The 18,558-nt window shown below is 36.3% G+C and overlaps 2 protein-coding genes across 2 annotated transcripts; both read left to right on the top strand.

Annotated features, from left to right (window-relative positions):
* Positions 1–564: 564 nt before the first annotated feature.
* Positions 565–9,178, top strand: LOC103042301 (prostaglandin reductase 1). The gene is made up of 9 exons (XM_022678483.2): positions 565–651; positions 1,143–1,258; positions 1,340–1,385; positions 2,350–2,409; positions 4,272–4,439; positions 5,707–5,980; positions 6,142–6,247; positions 8,740–8,858; positions 8,987–9,178. Exons 2-9 carry the CDS (start codon positions 1,153–1,155, stop codon positions 9,095–9,097), a joined length of 990 nt encoding a protein of 329 aa, XP_022534204.2. The 5' UTR covers positions 565–651; positions 1,143–1,152; the 3' UTR covers positions 9,098–9,178.
* A 1,156-nt stretch (positions 9,179–10,334) lies between these two features.
* Positions 10,335–18,524, top strand: LOC103038504 (prostaglandin reductase 1). The gene is made up of 8 exons (XM_049483194.1): positions 10,335–10,776; positions 10,875–10,920; positions 13,043–13,102; positions 13,867–14,049; positions 15,098–15,371; positions 16,961–17,066; positions 17,679–17,797; positions 18,273–18,524. Exons 1-8 carry the CDS (start codon positions 10,671–10,673, stop codon positions 18,381–18,383), a joined length of 1,005 nt encoding a protein of 334 aa, XP_049339151.1. The 5' UTR covers positions 10,335–10,670; the 3' UTR covers positions 18,384–18,524.
* Positions 18,525–18,558: the final 34 nt, after the last annotated feature.

The raw sequence follows: 18,558 nt of genomic DNA, 5'->3' as shown, positions 1-18,558 counted from the left end.
CTCCTTTTCACACTGCTTTTAAACAACTTTATGCCACTCCTGGTGCAAAACTTCAAGCAGTTCAGTTTGGTTTGATGTCTTCTAATCATCCATCTTCCTCTTGGTTATGTTCCAGAGGTTTTTAATTTGGTATTTTTACGATATCTCCCAGCCCTAGTAGTATAATTCGATAGCTAGCTAGCTAAACGTCCCATTCCACCTTAAAAGGTGCAACAGAGGGTGCATCATTTAGGGTTTAATAGAAAAATTAAGGATTGGACAATTGCTGCAGCACCTGCCTCATTTCGGAAGACATACAATGCCCTAAAATTAACTGAAATTCTACTATTAATAAATTTCAGTATTATTACATTTTTATTAGTAGGTTTCACCCTTTCTCATTGTAACTCTTCCAAAGGGGAAGGGTTACACACACAAAAAAAACACTCTTTAAAATAATAATTTCGAAAAGAAATGCTATGAAGTTATTCTAACCAATTAGAAGAGCCCAGTCTCTGCGCTATAATCTGTGATTGGCACACTGCACTGATCCAATCAGCACAGCCGAGGGGAGGAGCCAATCAGGTGCACTCTCTGCTCACGCGCGTCTGTTCAGCACATCAACTTCACTGAGAAGAGTGCGAGTGTTCAGCTGCTGCAGCTACAGATACAGTAAGACTATAACAGCTCTGTAGTTTACAGATAGAGGATACAGGTGGATTTAGAACAGGTACACTGAGTTCATGATTATTTATTATTTTATGAGCAACATGTAAAACCAGTGTTTCTGGGCTGATGTTGCTTTTGTTATATAACATGAGAGCACAGATGACCATAACACTCGTCTTAACCAAGAGTTTTACTGCTTCAGTTTTTGTGTTTATTACTGCCTACAGTCAATAACGTAGTACTTGTGTGAGTGCATTTATGTGCATGGTTTCTTTAATGTTTGCTTGATAAAAAGCATATTCATGTTTTTATTTTTTTAAGGTTTGTTCATTATTACAACTTCTTTACCATGTTTCTAAATATTCATAATTTTGGGCTATGCTTGGAAAGGTTTAAGCATAAATATGTCTTTATTAGGGCATGCTTGTTTAAGATGTCTAATTGTATATTGTATATGCATTTTCCAAACATATCTCTTTATGTCACATCATCAGATAAATCACAATGGTTCAAGCCAAGACCTGGAATCTGAAGCAGCACTTTGAGGGTTTTCCTAAAAACAGTGACTTTGAGCTGAGGCAGATACAGCTCCCAGAACCCCAAAATGGAGGTAGGTGGAGAAAAAAAATATTTGCATTTCTGCACATTTTATCTGTCATTCATGATAATTGTGGATAACTGTTTTTTACAGAAGTGCTTTTGGAAGCAGTGTTTCTGAGTGTGGATCCCTACATGAGGTAAGTGCTACTCTGTCAGAGGTCAGGTTGTTGTTTACAGAGGTCAAAAGACACAGAATTGTATAATTGTGGAGTTAGACCCACAAATATCATTTTGAGAGTCAGTCTAAAATGTCAAACATTTGATCATATATTACCAACCATGAAATTATTATGTTTAGATAACTGTTTTTGGTTAGTGATTACAGTTAACATCCTTAGAATGTTCAGTTTGTCAAGTTTTCTGGATGTCCTGATAACACGGACGCAACACCACATGTTAATGTTAAAATTTTTAGGCTAACTTTTCTGGAACCTTTTTAAATTATTGCTAATTGTTCTTATTGTTATAATGTTACCTGGGTTTACAGCTCAGAATTCATTTCATGCACTGATACAGAATCAGTACACAGTAAGTGTACAAAGCAGTTACTCATGAAAGATTCATAAGTACAAATACATGTGGATGTATGTCAGGTCAAGTTATGTCAAGAGACTTTTATTGTCATTAAATCTGAGTCCATGTACACAGTGTAATGAAATCATGTTACTCTGTACCCATGGTGCAACATGGAACAACAAACAATAGACAAACGTAAAGTGCAAAAGTGTAAAGAAAGTGCAACATTAAACTATAAAACTACAATAAATACAACGAACAAGAGACAATTTAACAGACAGGACAGTGCAGTACCGATACGTTACAATGAAGTGTGCATGGTGAGAGTGTGTGAGATTATTGCATTGTGTTTATCTTTCTAGCTGTACTCATGTTGGCCTACATATGTACTTTACTTTCTTTAATCTGTGTTTTAGAACACAGGGTGAACTGACGGGTGTAAATATATGATCTCATATATATGAGAATCACAGTCATTGTTGTCTTTCAGTATTGTTATCTAATATGAGTCATTACTAGTTCAGCATTAATGAATCTGTTTTGTTCTTCCTCTTATCGTCTTTTTTCTTTTCTCATTTTTCTCAGACCTTACAGTCGCGTGCAAATGAAGCCAGGAGATGTGATGATTGGAGCACAAGTGGCCAAGTAAGAAGAAAGAACTCTTTTTAAATAGCAAACACAAGTATATGCAGAGCAATAATAGCTACAGATACAAAGGTCTCACAAAGCTCATTCTGTATAGGTGGGGCCCGTGACTAAATTACACTTGTCTGTGTACTATAAAACTGGTTAATTGCTGATGACTTGCACTATTTTACAACAATACAAAAATCAGTGTGTGTTTTCACTTGTCATGACAAGAAGAGTAATAACTTGATAATGATAATATAGCCTGGAAAAGATTCATACCTTGTCATAAGACAGGAATTTAGGGATTAGATGTATTTAGGGCTGGTCAATATGAGTAAAATGCAACATCATTATATCTCTGTACATTAATGGGGTTTGTTCATTTAAAATATAACCAATACAAAAGTAGTGACATGTTTAATATTGTAAGTTAGTGATAACTGGAATACGTTTTAATATGTGACTTGTTGATGTTTCCATTCTTCCACAGATCTCATGAGATATCAATATATCTATATATTTAAAAATAGATATATACAGTTTGTCTTGAGCTTTCAATGGGTTGCATTTATTTGTATGCATAGATGTGTATAGATGTGCGTTTATGTGTTCATAGACAGAACATAACTAACTGATTAACCACACAGACAACCTCAGACTCAAACAAGTACTTTGACTCTGCAATAAAGAGTCAGTGCTTGTTTCAGTGTTCAGAGACTGATCTAAAATGTGATGTCTGCTTGTCTACACACAGGCAAACAGCAACAACGTTAACATCTTTACACTAGAGTTTTCTTCAGCTTAATGGGGAAGTTGTTTTTCTCACAGAGGTTTATTTAAGGCGTTGTAACACATCAGGCCCCAACCAGGAAATTCTGCAACCACCAGCAAAACCATATGCCACCATACTGTGCAGTAACGCTGTGCACAGTAGGAGTAGTGTGATGACTGTTGATAAAATTAAAGGAAGTCTTGGGGATATGCAAGCTCTTTTTTTGTTCTGAAGCACATTTTACTTTTACTTTTTCTTTATTATTCTTCATTATAAAGCCATTCATACAGTGTAGACCATAAGTATTTAGAAAGAGCAACACAACCAATTAATAATAAAAACAAAAGTGAATAAAATAAAAATGTGCATGCATGTAGGCAAAATTATTTTTGCATTCCCGCTAATTGCATTTGTAGCTAAACTAGGACAACACATGAAAGTGAATCAAATCTGATTAAAATAAAAGATCTGCTGGTGTTGGTCCACTGTGTTATATCATGTCCAAAGTCAGTGCAGTGTCTACCAGGCGATCTTACAGCACTTCATGCTTCTCTCTGCTGACAACTTTTATGAAGATGCGAATTTCCTTTTCCAGCAGGACTTGGCACACTGTCCACACTGCCAAAAGTACCTATTGGGTCTTATCGGATCGCTTTTCGTGGAAGTTTTTCTGGCCACGTTATACGTCTTTACGTATTTACGTCACACGCACAGCCTCTAAAAGATTTAGTTTTAGTGAACGCGAGTAGCTGGTGGAGCAATGGAGACTTCAGAAGAGGAAACTCAGAGCTCAGTAGCTCATTCACTCATAGTAAAAAAAAAGGGTAGTTGAAGTGAAGTTTCTTCACTGACTGAGTGCACTCTGTCGCTTTCTCTCTCTCTGACTAAACATAATCTAGAATCGGATTCATTCGCTCTAAAAGGAGACCGCATCACACCCGCCCAGTTTAAAAAGATTCTTCCGCATGCCCGGTGCAATTACCCGTTCTCACCAGAGAGGGCCTTAAATCCCAAAACTTACAGACATCAGCTTTAAAATGGTAGTTTGTCCTGTGAAATATAAATCAGTGTTGTTGTTGATAAGCCTGTATGTTTTTTCCTTCAGAGTGATCCAAAGTAAAAATCCAGCATTCCCAGTGGGGTGTCATGTGGTTGGTCAGTGTGGATGGAGGACCCACACAATCTCGGATGGGACTGGTCTCACTCGGATCATTGCTGCCTGGCCTCAGGATGTTCCTCTCTCACTCGCTCTTGGAGGCCTTGGCATGCCAGGGTAAACTCCTTATCTTTATCCAAGTTTGTAGATGTGAAGTTTGTTGGACTGTAAAAAGGTACAAAATAAGTTTTATGATATTTTCAGTTAGACGGGGTCACATTTAACCATAATAGAAAGAAGAGTCTAAATATGATTCAACAACAGTGTTAGAAACATAACATGAAAACATCAGAGTATTGTGGGGCACCATATAACTTGTATTCACCTCCTACCCAAGAATAGAAGATGTGTCTATGGTTGACAGTTCTATAACATGTCAGGATTTTTGTCAATTGTCTGTCTGATATTAAACCCCTAAATCTTGAGGATTTCTATTTAAGCATTGCATAAAAAGCTTTTTATGTTTAATAAGGAATATTACTGAAAAATATTATTGTAATTGTAATAGAAAATATTAAAAAATAATTGAGTAAATCTGCTAATATCAAAATATAATAAACAAAATCATAAAATTGGCTCTTTCCTGAACTTCATTTTAAAATCAATATTTTCCTAAATACAAACAGTTCATGTTCTCCAAACCTTAAATTTCATTATGTTTGTGTAGTTTTTATATTTATTTTTAAAACATGCAAAATTTGAGTAGATTCCTGTTACTGATCTGAAATTATTAAGTGGAGTACAAAGTGAACAGGCAGCTTCTCCATGTGTCCTGTAGAAGATTTCAAAGTCCTTAAAATTTTCTGATTGTAAATAACTTATTTTACTGCAGAAAAAAGGGTTTTGTATCACCTACACCTTTAGCCCGGGACAAGGCATTGTAAGGGCTTAAAATACCCAATGAAACATCCATGCATCTGCTCTTAAAATGTGGAGAGAAAACAAACACTGTAACATCTGTACCCAGACTTATGGCTGAGTAATGAAGCTCCGGAGAAACAGACGTGTCTGGTGCTTGTGAGGCTCTAAGATTAGCTTTTTTTTCAACCTTTAACCATAGACCCAGGACCACCATTCTGTTTAAATGATGTCCCACATCGCACTTTTTTTGATCTGCATTATGTTTTGGTGTTAGGAACATCTTAAGTAGTATAGAAAGTGTTTAATGTTCTATCACTTGACCCATTAGGAATTAGGAAAAAGTAGATAAAAAAAAAAAATTCTGAATAAATAAAACATAAAACAGCTGTCTACCAGTCTAAAATCTACAAGAGAACTGAAAGGTATTCTAATTATCAGGCAAATTATTGGTTGCGAATTTAAAATGATGCATTTGCATAGAATTCTTAAAATGTCATATGCATCAATTTTCTTCTTTCTACAGCTTGACCGCTCTGTATGGTTTAGAGGAGGTGTTGACCATTAAGCCAGGAGAGACGGTGCTGGTGAATGCTGCTGCTGGAGCTGTGGGGACTGTAGTGGGTCAGATCGCTAAACTGAAGGGCTGTAAGGTGGTGGGTTCAGTTGGGAGTGATGCTAAAGTGTCCTATCTGAAAGAACTGGGCTTTGACCACGTCTTTAACTACAAGACCGTGTCTTCTCTGGAGGAAGCACTGAAGAAGGCCTCACCTGATGGATATGACTGCTACTTTGAGAATGTAAGAGAATTTATATGGATTACTTGATCTGTTAGTATTTTTGTTAAATTCAGATAACACAGACTTTTACCTACATAAATTGAAGTTTAGGAGAGGAAACCTTTGACCTGATAATTCTGCTTCTGTAAGTTTTGACATTTTATTTTATTTATGTTTCTCAGGTCGGTGGGGATTTCTTCAGCGCCGCTCTTCCTCAGATGAAAATGTTTGGGAGGATTGCTGTATGTGGAGGGATTTCCCAGTATAATGATAAAGAGCCTCAAACAGGTCTGTTTTTCAGCTCAGTGTGTGTATTTTTATTTTGGACCAGAAGGTGGTGCACAGAATAGAGGTTACAGTTACACAGTACCAAACCAGGGTCCAGTTTCCCAAAGGCCTGAAACCCAACACAGTTCAGTAAAATGTGACACCACTTTGCAAATGAATTAAATTTAAATAAAATTAATCACAATAAATTCATTAAGGTTTTTGCACCACCTTTTGTGTGCATTAAATGAAGAGACCACTTCAGTTTCTGAATCAGTTTCTCTGATTGAAATGAACATTGCTGTTTTAATCTATAAACTACAGAGAACGTTTTTACCAAATTCCGAATGACAGTTTTAATGCATCTTGGCATGTTCTCCTGCACCGGTCTTACACACTGCTTTTGGATAACCTTATGCCACCCCTGGCGCAAAAATCCAAGCAGTTCAGCTTGGTTTGATGGCTTGTGATCATCCATCTTCCTCTTGATTATATTCCAGAGGTTTTCAATTTTGCACAATCAAAGAAACTCATCAAAAATCATTTTAAAGTGGTCTCATTTTTTCCTAGAACTGTAAATAAGAATTACTAGTATTATTTGGTAGTAAATTTAGCTATGCACATGAAATGCAGATTTTGTGTAAAGCTGTAAGACACATGTGTCAAACACAAGGCCCGCGGGCCAAATGTGGCCCGCCACGTCTTTTTATGTGGCCCGCGAGAGCTTGTAAGATCTTAGTGTCTATAATAAATAAGTCAGAAGCGTTCTTTGACCAAAAAATACATTTCCCACAATGCTTGTCGATTGTATTACCCGCAAAGTTACGGCTTACTGCCACTACACGGCAGTGTAGTCATTGATGTGGAAACCCTGCCGGAGGGAAGGTGTAACTTCGCGGGTGGAATTGAGACATATAAATGTTTATCCCATAATGTCCAGAAAAAGAGAAGTTGATGCAGACGGACGGCTGTGCTTCAAGGCGAAAGACCGGTATGCCTTTTGTGTTACGAAGAGTGTTACTGACCAAAATAAACGCTTTTTAGGAGAGATATAAGTTCTGTGTAAATATTTATAAGACAATAGCTGACAAAATCTGTTTTAATGACGTTAATAAACATCACTGGGACAGCGCTAGTCGCAGTTTCACCGCAGCAAAGTACGAGGACGTGAATCACTTATCTAACCAGCCTTTACTGATTTCTGCCCTCAATAACCCTTTCAATAACCTCCAATAGCCTTTAATAGTCTTCAGTAGCCTTCAACAGTCTAACCTTGCAGCCGTGGTGTGTCCACTAAACTCCGTAGTTATAAACATCCTGAGGTTAGCAGCGCGATAACTGACCTGTTTATAATGTAATCCCAGCAGTGACTCATGCTCTAAACGGCTGCTGTTAGCTGATTGGGCTGAAAGATGAACTGTAGAGAGCTGTATTATTCGGTTACAAAAATCTTTATTTCATACACAGAAGAACTTAAAAATTGTAAAAACGCTCCAGACTGGCTGAGCTGAGCCCTGTAGCCCGTGGCTGGGCTGTAGCTCTGACTCAGTAAAGACTGCGGACTTGTGGTGCTGCTGCTGCAGCTCCCACTAGTGGTTGGATGAGGAACTGCTAAATCTGAGGAAATGCTATGTTCTTAACAGCTCACAATTTTTGATTTTATATTTATTAAGCCTTATTTCAGTTAATAATTTCAAAGTTAATATAACTTGATGTCATTTCTATTCACTTGAATAGTTTGGTTCTTGATTGATGGAGTTTTTGGATTTCATGACTTGACAAATTAAAAGGATTTATGTTAATAGAGCAACAAGCAAACATTTTTTCCATGCAACTGTAATATTTGATTGAATAAATAATATATTGAGAGTTATTTAACATTAAGGAGTAATTACATTCATTTACATATATTATATTTGGTTACATTTTATTACATTTATAAGTTACATCTGGCCCTCGGAGGACAGCCAATATGCCAATGTGGCCCTCGGCCAAAATGAGTTTGACACCCCTGCTGTAAGAGGTTTAAATAAGCATTACATTATATTACATTACATTACGTTACATTACATTTGGCAGACGCTTTTGTCCAAAGTGACTTACAATAATGAAGTACAAAAGTAATAGAAATTAAAACATCTTTAGATAGGGCCTACAGGAGGTCAAAGGGAAATAATGGGATAGAGGAGTGAAGGAGGGGAAGAAGGAAATGAGGTTAGAAGTAGTTAGTGTGTTAGAGCTCTGTCTTCAGGAGTTTATTAAAGATAGTGAGAGATTCTCCTGATCTGGTAGTGGAAGGTAGTTAGTAAGAGGTGTTAGGAGAGTAGGTGCTCTTTGAAGAGCTCTGTCTTCAGGAGTTTATTAAAGATAGCGAGAGATTCTCCTGATCTGGTAGTGGAAGGTAGTTTGTTCAAGCACTGTCCACTCTGTTGTGATAAAGTATTCTGCACACTGCAACTGGACAATTTATTGAAGTCATGGTAATGACAGTCTATGTGTGTCCCCTGCTGTAGGTCCGTATCCACACATGAGTATGATCTTTAAGCAGTTAAAAATGGAGGGGTTCCTGGTGCGCAGATGGGAGAATAAGAATGAGGAGTCTCTGATAAGGATGCTCACCTGGGTGAAGCAGGCAAGTCTTGGCTTTCTATATGACACAATTCTAGGGTTAGAGTTTTAGGGTTGCTGACAAACTGAGCAAAGGGGAACATAATGCATGCTTTTGATCTAATCTGTTTTTACTGACTTTTCACATTGCAGGGGAAGTTGAAATGTAAAGAGCATGTGACCACTGGCTTTGAAAACATGCCTGCAGCCTTTATGGGGATGCTACAGGGAGATAACACAGGGAAGGCTGTCATTAAAGTCTGAAGACTTCTCTTCTGTCTAAAACATTCTCATTACATGTAAAAAGCTCATTTTTTAATGTAATTAAATCTGTGATTTGTTTCATATGGTTGTGTATTCTTTTTGCCTGTAATAGAGTTCAACAATCCAGAAGTCTTACTCTCAATATCAGTTGGGGTGCAGTTAATAATTTAATAGTTCATATTTTTTCCACACATAGATTAGATATTACATAACGAAAATTAAGTAGATTACTTAATTTGCCCAATCCATAGATATTCTATTTCATTTTTCTGGGCCAATCCGAATTCCATATTCAGGCAAGTATTAATCTGTAATGAAGAAGGAAAAATACAGTATAATAAATAGAAAAAACTGAGGGGATTACAAATAAGAATTGTGTACAGTATGTTTGCACATTGCACAACGTGACACATTATGCAATATAACTCTAAATTAGTTCTTTCTCTTGTCACTTTTACTTTTAGTGACAGCGCAAGTTACACATCTGACTGTAGGGATGGCTCAGAAATAAATACTGTACCAATTTCTAACATAACAATGATTTAGAGGACTTAAATTTAAGTCATTGTATAAGCTATATGTATAATTTAGCAATTTACTGGAGATTCTCCACAAGAATTACTAATAGTACTTGAGCCAATGGTGCTCTGGTGCTTTGTATCAGTGATACTGTGTGCCCTTGTTTTTTCACAAGCCAGAAATAGAAGGAGATCCTTCAGTCTTGCAGTAATGTTCTCAAAACCTGTGAAAATAAATGTTAAACCCATAAAAATCTAATTTATTTATTTTAAATTCATTTCTATACAGTAATATCCATATGGTAGAAAAATATTTAAGTAGCATGTTTTGCAGGTGGTGGTGTTTTTTATTATTAGCTCTGTAATAGAGAGTAAACTGTTTTTGCTATGTTTTCTAGAGCACCCTTGGTAACAATATGTCACCAGCCTTACACCACTGTAAATGCTTTCAGTTTCTTGCTAAAGAAATTGACTTTTCTTAGAACGTTTTTAAATTTTCAAATGATTTGCTATAAACTTTTGGAAAGTAGATTGGGAGGAACCCAAAATCTTGAAAACTTGCTATATCACCATGACCAAGGAGTAAACCTGTAGTGCTGGCTATAGACACACCCTCAACTCCACTATCAAATTATACATCAGATATTTCAGCAGTTATTGCACTGGAATATTGATTGTGCATTGTTCACTGATAAATATGTATAGAAAACTGTAAATGTTTTTTTATGAGAATGTTTTACATTGCAGTGTACTCGTATATATAAACTAAATGTATACTTTTATTAGAAACATGAACTAACATGCACCATACAGCAGTAGAAAATGTATAAAAGGCTGATCCGCCCAAACAGGATCCTGATATCACTTTTAATATGCCAGGATAAGACATTATTTACTCTGTAACCTGCTGTTGCTGCCAAAATTCTTGCAGTACAGTGCAGCCTAATTCTGACAGTGGGTGGGGTGTTGGGATAAAAAGCAGAGGCTTTGCATTGCTTGGACTGAAGTAAGCTTTGGTAAGACTCTGCTGGAAAGCTTGTAGCTGCTGCAGAATCATGGTTAAAGCAAAGGTCTGGATCCTGAGGAAGCATTTCGATGGATTTCCAAAGGAAAGTGACTTTCAGATGAAAGAGGAGACCCTTCCTGAGGTCAAAGATGGAGGTATGTACTGTAGGTACAGTTTCATATGAACTGAACTGGGCTTTGCTGTCAGGGCTGCACTCATCAGTCGTGATATATTTGTGTTGTTTGTTTTTTAGAGGTCATGCTGGAAGCAATCTTCCTCAGTCTTGATCCATATATGAGGTAAAGTCAATGCTCTGCTTCCTGTTACTGTGCAGCAACTGTGTGTTTTTTAATATGTTGATAATTTGTTACTCATTTCAAGAATAAATGTACATTGTGTTGCACAACATGTCAGTTAGAGGTGTGGTCAAATTAAGGCATTGTTAAAAGTCTTTGTAGACAGTAGAGACAGATGGGAAAGTGCAAATAAAAAAAATGCAGTGTTTCTTGCATTTACATTAACTTTTTATCTGTATTTTCTGATCAACTTCATTGTGTTTGTTAATATACATCCATTCCCACTGTGATTATAAATGTGATTTGGTGCAAAAGTGCAGTATCCATGAGCCTTTTAGAGATGCAAAGAAGAGCAAAGGTACTCCAGTTCGTCATCAAATGCATGTAAAAGAATTTCCCTCTAAGAAAAGATTTAGGATATTTCTCCCACCATAGTGCTTATAGTACCATCCCGTACGTTTTTGTTGAGAATGTGTATGTCACGCAAGACCACGGAGGAGGATCCAAATGCAGATTTATTAACAAACAAACACTTAAAGTCCAGGCAAACAAAGCAGGCAAGGGATATCCAAAATCAGTCGTAAATACGAGGCAAAAGTCAAAAGATCAGGTAGTCAGAGAAAAATACAGAACGCTTCGAATTGCAAGTGAAAAACAGACAAGACGTCGCACCTGGTTCCAGGTGTGGCGTCTATTTATACACACTAGGCATAATTACACACAAAGACAAACCGGACTTTCTATCTCATAATTATGACTTAGTATCTCATAATTATGACTTTTTATCTCATAAATATAACTTACTATCTCATAATTATGACTTTTTTATCTCATAATTATGACTTACTATCTCATAATTATGACTTAGTATCTCATAATTATGACTTACTATCTCATAATTATGACTTACTATCCCATAATTATGACTTTTCTATCTCATAATTATGACTTTTCTATCTCATAATTATGACTTAGTTGAGGACGTTTTTTTTTCTTCAGGTGGCGGAAATGGGCTTCCATACTTTTCAGAGTGAATCAACCTGTTTATTTTAGCCAGGAATCTGCTGTGCTCTTTTTTCTCGCCAGCTCTCTTCAGTTCTAATTTCTCATTTATTTGATTTACAATGCATGTATATTTACATTTACATTTAAGGTATTTAGTAGACGCGCTTATCCAGAGCGACTTACAACAGTGCTTCAATGTTACTTGAAATATCCAAAGCTAGTTTGTAGACTAGAATCAAGAGATACACAGAACTTAATCATGTTTAGAACCCTAGGAACCTTTTTTTTTTTTTTGATTAGTTTAGATGTGAAGATGTGTCTTCAGTCGACGTTTGAAGACCGCAAGTGACTCTGCTGTTCTGACAACCAGTGGAAGTTAATTTCACCACCTTGGTGCTAGCACAGAGAAGAGTCTGTATTAGAGAGTCATGTATTAGCAGATGATATCTCCATGTTTGCAGTAGCTCATATATCAGCAGCATTAGCAGCCCCAGATTTGCTCAGGTAACCAGTGAAAACATTCACAGTGCAGGGTGAAAAAGTATGTGACCCCCTAGGCTGATCTGGTCTGATCTGCAACTACAGGAAACTTTTGGTTGAGTTTTTTTCTGCCGAAGGAGGGTCAACCAGTTATTAAATCCAAAGGTTCACATTTTTTTCCATCCTCACTGTGAATGTTAACATGTTGTGTTCAATAAAACCATGCAAACATATATTTTTTGTGTGGTATTAATTTAAGCAGACTGTGTTTGTCTATTGTTGTGCCTTAGATGAAGATCAGAACATATTAAATGACCAATTTATGCAGAAATCCAAGTAATCCCAAAGGGTTCACATACTTTTTCTTGCAAGTGTATTTTCTGCAATCAAATACATGTTGCAGTAAATGTAAAAAAAGAAGACACTAAAAACTTCTTTTTTTGCATGTTGTTTTTTTAAAAGCTTGTAGAATCGGTTGATACATGTTAATACATGAGCTTCTCCATTATGTTGATTTAAGCTTTGTCTCTCTTTTATACAAAAGTATTTTCTAGTAATCACAGTCTCTCTAAAGCAGCTGCTCTGTTTGCATTGCATTTATTTGAGTGTTTTGTGCGGGTGTCTCTCTTTCTCTCTGCAGGGCTGTGAGTAAGGCACTAATGAAAGAAGGTGATGTTCAGTTAGGAGCTCAGGTGGCCAAGTAAGATTTCTTATACTTTTTTCTGTCTATCTACAACATATTGGGTTTTTTTATATGTTTTTATTTTTTTGTTGCATTTAGTATTATTTAAACTTCTCTTATATCCTAACAAAAAAGCATTTCTGCACTGCCTGGCCAAAAAAAAAAGTCACCACCAAAAAAAAGGTCTTTAATAATTTCTTGAACCGCCTTTAGCTTTGATTGCTGCATGCATTCACTGTGGCATTGTTGCGATAAGCTTCTGCAATGCCGCAATATTTATTTAAATCCAGTGTTGCATTGATTTTGCAGAATTGATGATGGTAGAGTCTGACCACTGCACATCCAGCACATCCCAAAAATTCTCAATGAGGTTAAGGTCTGGACTCTGTGGTGAACAATCCATGTGTGAAAATGATGATCTCATGCTCCCTGAACCACTCTTTCACAATTGCAGCCCCATGAATCCTGGAACTGTCATCTTGGAATATGCTCGTGTTCATCAGGGAGAAAAACCCATTGATGGAATAACCTGGTCTATATTCAGTATATTCAGGTAGTCAGCTGACCTCATTATTTCAGCACATACTGTTGCTGAACCTAGACCTGACCAACTGCAGCATCAACCCCACGTCATCTGCTTAGTTAAATCCAATTTTTTGGTCAGGCTGTGTATAGTGTTATCTCCACACATAGCAAAAGATTAATACATAATGGTAGAAAAAGACAGTTGTGGATCTTATTTAAAGTGCAGCTCTTTGTTCTGACACTGTTTTTGGTTGCAGGGTGATTCAGAGTAAGAATCGGGCGTATCCTGTGGGCTGTTACGTGCTTGCTCCATGTGGATGGAGGACACACACTGTGACCAATGGAAAAGCAATCTTTGGTCAGAACATGGCTCGTGTTCTTCCTGATTGGCCCAAAGACATTCCACTTTCAATGGCTATTGGTGCTCTAGGGATGCCTGGGTAATGTAGTATTCACAGTAGAAATCACAGTTTAAAAGTTTGGAATAATTGTTTTCAATATAAAATCAGGTTGACTATAAATACATATTTAAAGTTCATCACACTCATACACAGCGTAATACTGTATACTGTAAATACTGTGTTTACCTCACTAGGTTAAGCATACGAACTTATATGAGCTGAATTTTTTTTTTTTTAAGTTGCAATTTCTTAATCGGTTATGTCAGTATAATTGAACTTTCTTTAACACAGTATAGTGAAACATACTATTATGCTTTCCCAGCTGGCCCATGTACAACCTTCAACATTGAAATGTGGTTAAAATATGGTCAAAAAAAGTTTAATATTAAATGGTTGTAAAATGTTTAACAAAATATTTTAAATCCTCGTTGAAATTGGAATCAGTGTAATGCATTTGTCTTCTTCATGAATGTTCATAAATATGAATATAATGATCTTTATGATTATTAGCATTCAATTACAGTTTGTATTTATCATTTAAGCACTTCTAATATCTAGCTACATTTATGTGTTAAAAGTGGAAAACAAACTATGTAAAAATGAATAAACTGTGAACTTTTCAGCATTTAATGTTTTTGGAGTGTTGATAGTTCTGTATAGAACCATTGTTTTTAATAAACCCTCAAATGGGACCATAATTTGTAGTTTATTAAAATGTTTATAATTTTTAAAATATCAGCGTATATTCGTTTTCCAAAATTAAAACATAATTCAGCGTTCAGCTGTTGATTCAACTGTGAATAAACGCTGTAACACCAGCTGGATTACAACCTACTAAACTTTAATCTTTGGGGATGATTGGAGATGCCCCACTCGTCCATTCTAGACATTCATATACCTCTTATTTCATCACTGTAGCCATTTTTACTGTACAATAATCAGAACAAGTACCTGAAAGTATGTTTTTTTCTAATCTACTTTCCTCGTCTTTCTCTTATTTAACAGTGTAATTGTTTCCTATCCACAGTAGCCACTAGTCTTGCTCAGGATGTGTTATATATGTATTTCTTTGTTGTTTGTGTGTCAGTCTGACGGCTCTGTACGGTCTGGAGGAGGTGCTGCAGGTGAAGCCGGGTGAGATTGTGCTGGTGAGCGCAGCAGCAGGAGCCGTGGGCACCATGGTGGGGCAGATCTGTAAGATTAAAGGCTGTAAAGTGGTGGGATCTGCAGGAAGTGAAGAAAAAATGGCCTATCTGAAAGAGCTTGGATTTGACCACGTCTTTAACTACAGAACTGTGTCTTCTCTGGATGAAGCACTGAAGGAGGCGTCACCTGAGGGATACGACTGCTACTTTGAAAATGTATGTACAGTCATCAGGAGTTTTAAAAGTGGAAGTGTTTTATATAGTTTATGGCCCCTTTATAGGAAATTGTACCTATTAGTTTGAAAGTATCTGACATTTATCAAATGCCTTTGTGTTTTAGTGTTCTGAAATGATCTGTTTTGCTAGTGTTTGCCTTTATGTGTGAAGTATGTGCAGTATACGATATCATATCTGATAATTAGTCAGGTTTAGAGGTAAAAAAAATAATAGTAAACAACAAATTAGTAAATAGTGTAATTGTCCAAATACGTTTTTGTTTTGACAATAGTGTATCTTATTATATCAACAATGTATTGTATTTCTACACCAACACATGCTAAGAGTGCTAGGGATTGGTATTGGGGCCTTATTTATATACAGCACTGGAAAAAAAATAAGAGACCACTTCAGTTTCTGAATCAGTTTCTCTGATTTGCTATTTATAGGTATTTGTTTGAGTAAAATGAACATTGTTGTTTTATTCTATAAACTACAGACAACATTTCTCCCAAATTCCAAATAAAAATATTGTCATTTAGAGCATTTATTTGCAGAAAATGAGAAATTACTGAAATAGCAAAAAAGATGCAGAGCTTTCAGACCTCAAATAATGCAAAAAAAAAAACAAGTTCATATTCATAAAGTTTTAAGAGTTCAGAAATCAATATTTGCTAATCGTTTTATGCATCTTGGCATTTTCTCCTCCAGCAGTCTTACTTACTGTTTTTGGATAACTTTATGCCACTTCTGGTGCAAAAAATTCAAGCAGCTCAGCTTGGTTTGATAGCGTGGGATCATCCATCTTCCCCTTGATTTTATTCCAGAGGTTTTCAAATAAAAAAACTCATCATTTTTAAGTGGTCTCTTATTTTTTTACAGAGCTGTATTTATCACAATGTGCCAAAATCCAAAGGCTTGTAATTGTGTACAACACAAGTTTTATATTGTTTACAAATGTGTCTATTTTCATACAAAAATCTTGGTATATAAATAGATAATTGTGAGACATTTACATTTGATATTTGACTTTTGGTAAATAACTGAGCATTTTACTTTTATCTGAGAATTTAAGAGCCTTGATTGTCTTCTGGAGCTAAAATGTTCAGCTATTTCTGCTACTGTTTTTACTCTCTGTCCATTATAGGGAAATTATTTACATGAATACCCTGTTGTACTGCTTCTACAAACACATTAGAAATTGTATTTGGTTATTTCCCTGCTTTGCGTTCTTTTTAAGTTGAGTAATCTAACTCTCACTGATTAAATCCGGAGTACAAAACTCTAGCTCTAAAGAAGGCTAAGTAAGGTGGTTGCCAAACCCATACACACCTACCTTGCCTGATAATGAACTGAGAGGTTAAATCAGGTGTGTTTGAGTTGTCCAAGTTCCAAACTTTGCTGAAGGCCGGCCCTCCAGGCCTGCAGTAGTCCAGCCAGCCCTAGTTTTAAAATCCATACTGTGTTTATAATCTTTGCATTTAGGTGATTTTAGGTATCATAATGCCAGAATGCTTCAGTGAGATTATCCTGGGTAAATAAAGGTAGTAATAATATATATGTAGTAATATTATATATGTTATTTGCAGGTGGGAGGGCCATTCTTCACTGCAGCTCTGAATCAGATGAGGATTGGGGGACGCATTGCTGTGTGTGGAGCAATCTCACTGTACAATGCCACCACACCTCAGATGTGTAAGTGACATCTTTATGTAGTCTTAATAAAACGTATAGTAGTGTTTTATATGATTCAGATATGTGGAATAGATAAATAACATGCAGATTCATTATTATCTTCAGCACCTCAGTTCTCTTTTCACTGAAGACCACAGATTATTGTTATATAAATAGACAGAATAAAAAATAAAATAAATGACCTGCTCACAAACCTTCATAGCGGGAATTCGCAGGTCAGTTTTCTCTGCTCAGAAGTGCTGCACTCTTAAAATAGCAATCCACCAAAGTCAGAGAGCACCTGGCTCTTAAAGGGAATGGCATGATTGGTTTATTTCACATTGCGCCCTCAAAAAAAAAACCCATGATTTATTAAGAGCATTAGTACATGCCTTTTTTTGTTTGTTTCGAGCCTCACATTATGTACTTTTCCTATCATTACAATACCAAAGACATGCTAACCCCCAACATCAGGCTACGCAATGTTATATACGATTGATGGCTCCCCTAGATCACCTAGATCATCAAAACTTTAATGCAAAACTAATTTTCAAATTAGGTGCAGCATTGATAAATAATTATTTTTAGTTATGTTCATATCTCACAGTGCCTATTGTTTTCACTGTACTGCAGGTCCATACCCCCACATGACTCTACTGTCCCGCAAAATTAGAATAGAGGGCTTCCAAGTCGATCAGTGGCCCGATAAGGACGAGGCGTCTATCAGAAGATTGGTCAAGTGGATGAAGGAGGCAAGTCATAACCAAATGGTACAAACGATCTACAGTATGTCAGTATACAAGCTACAGGCAGTTGGCACACATGCCCGGAGGGGTGGGCATATTATGACCACCTCCTTGTTTCTGTTTCTGTATCTCAGTACATTTCATGAAATGTACAGCCAACAGCATCCTTTGACCATTAAAAAACAGGACGAAAGGAGGATAATAAAATAGGCAGAGAAAGAGAAACAGGACTACTGTCTGTAATTATAGAAGTACAAAGTGCTACTCTATGATCAGTGGAGCTGATAAGAGTGTAGAAACAAGGAGACGGTCATTACATTCTGACTTGACTGTGTATAAATGCATTGGCCTGTATGTACAGTCAGAAATGCACATCTCTCATTAAAAGAAGTGGATTAAAAAGGAAGAATTTTGCCAGAGATGCAAAGGTTTCCTAGTTGTGATGTTAAAATGTTTATATTCTGTTGTTTCTGTGCTGCAGGGGAAGATAAAGGCAAAGGAAAAAATCACTGAAGGCTTTGAGAACATGCCCGCTGCATTTATCCGCATGCTGAAAGGAACAGACCTGGGAAAAGCTGTCGTTAAAGTGTAGTGACCTTTTTGTTTACAGAAATATTTTATAATCGTCATTTGAATATAAATGGTCGAATCCCAAGTCTTGTTGTTTTAGCATGTAAAGTATGAAACTAAGACAGCTAAATAATAAAAGCATTATTTTTGTGGCAAAATAGTATTTCCTTTCTCATCTTTTTTTTTTTTTAGATATA

This window comes from Astyanax mexicanus, chromosome 8 (assembly GCF_023375975.1).
Source record: "Astyanax mexicanus isolate ESR-SI-001 chromosome 8, AstMex3_surface, whole genome shotgun sequence".
Lineage (NCBI taxonomy): Eukaryota > Metazoa > Chordata > Actinopteri > Characiformes > Acestrorhamphidae > Astyanax > Astyanax mexicanus.
The sequence above is the reverse complement of the archived record's forward strand: the minus strand, read 5'-3'. Positions and strand labels throughout refer to the sequence as shown.

Bases quoted from the DNA above. Each gene is read 5' to 3' on its own strand.
- LOC103042301 (XM_022678483.2), top strand. From the start codon at position 1,153: ATGGTTCAAGCCAAGACCTGGAATCTGAAGCAGCACTTTGAGGGTTTT. The intron at 2,410-4,271 runs GTAAGAAGAAAG...TTTTTCCTTCAG, and splicing joins ATTGGAGCACAAGTGGCCAA to AGTGATCCAAAGTAAAAATC. The intron at 5,981-6,141 runs GTAAGAGAATTT...TATGTTTCTCAG, and splicing joins ATGACTGCTACTTTGAGAAT to GTCGGTGGGGATTTCTTCAG.
- LOC103038504 (XM_049483194.1), top strand. From the start codon at position 10,671: ATGGTTAAAGCAAAGGTCTGGATCCTGAGGAAGCATTTCGATGGATTT. The intron at 10,777-10,874 runs GTATGTACTGTA...TTTGTTTTTTAG, and splicing joins TCCTGAGGTCAAAGATGGAG to AGGTCATGCTGGAAGCAATC. The intron at 15,372-16,960 runs GTATGTACAGTC...TGTTATTTGCAG, and splicing joins ACGACTGCTACTTTGAAAAT to GTGGGAGGGCCATTCTTCAC.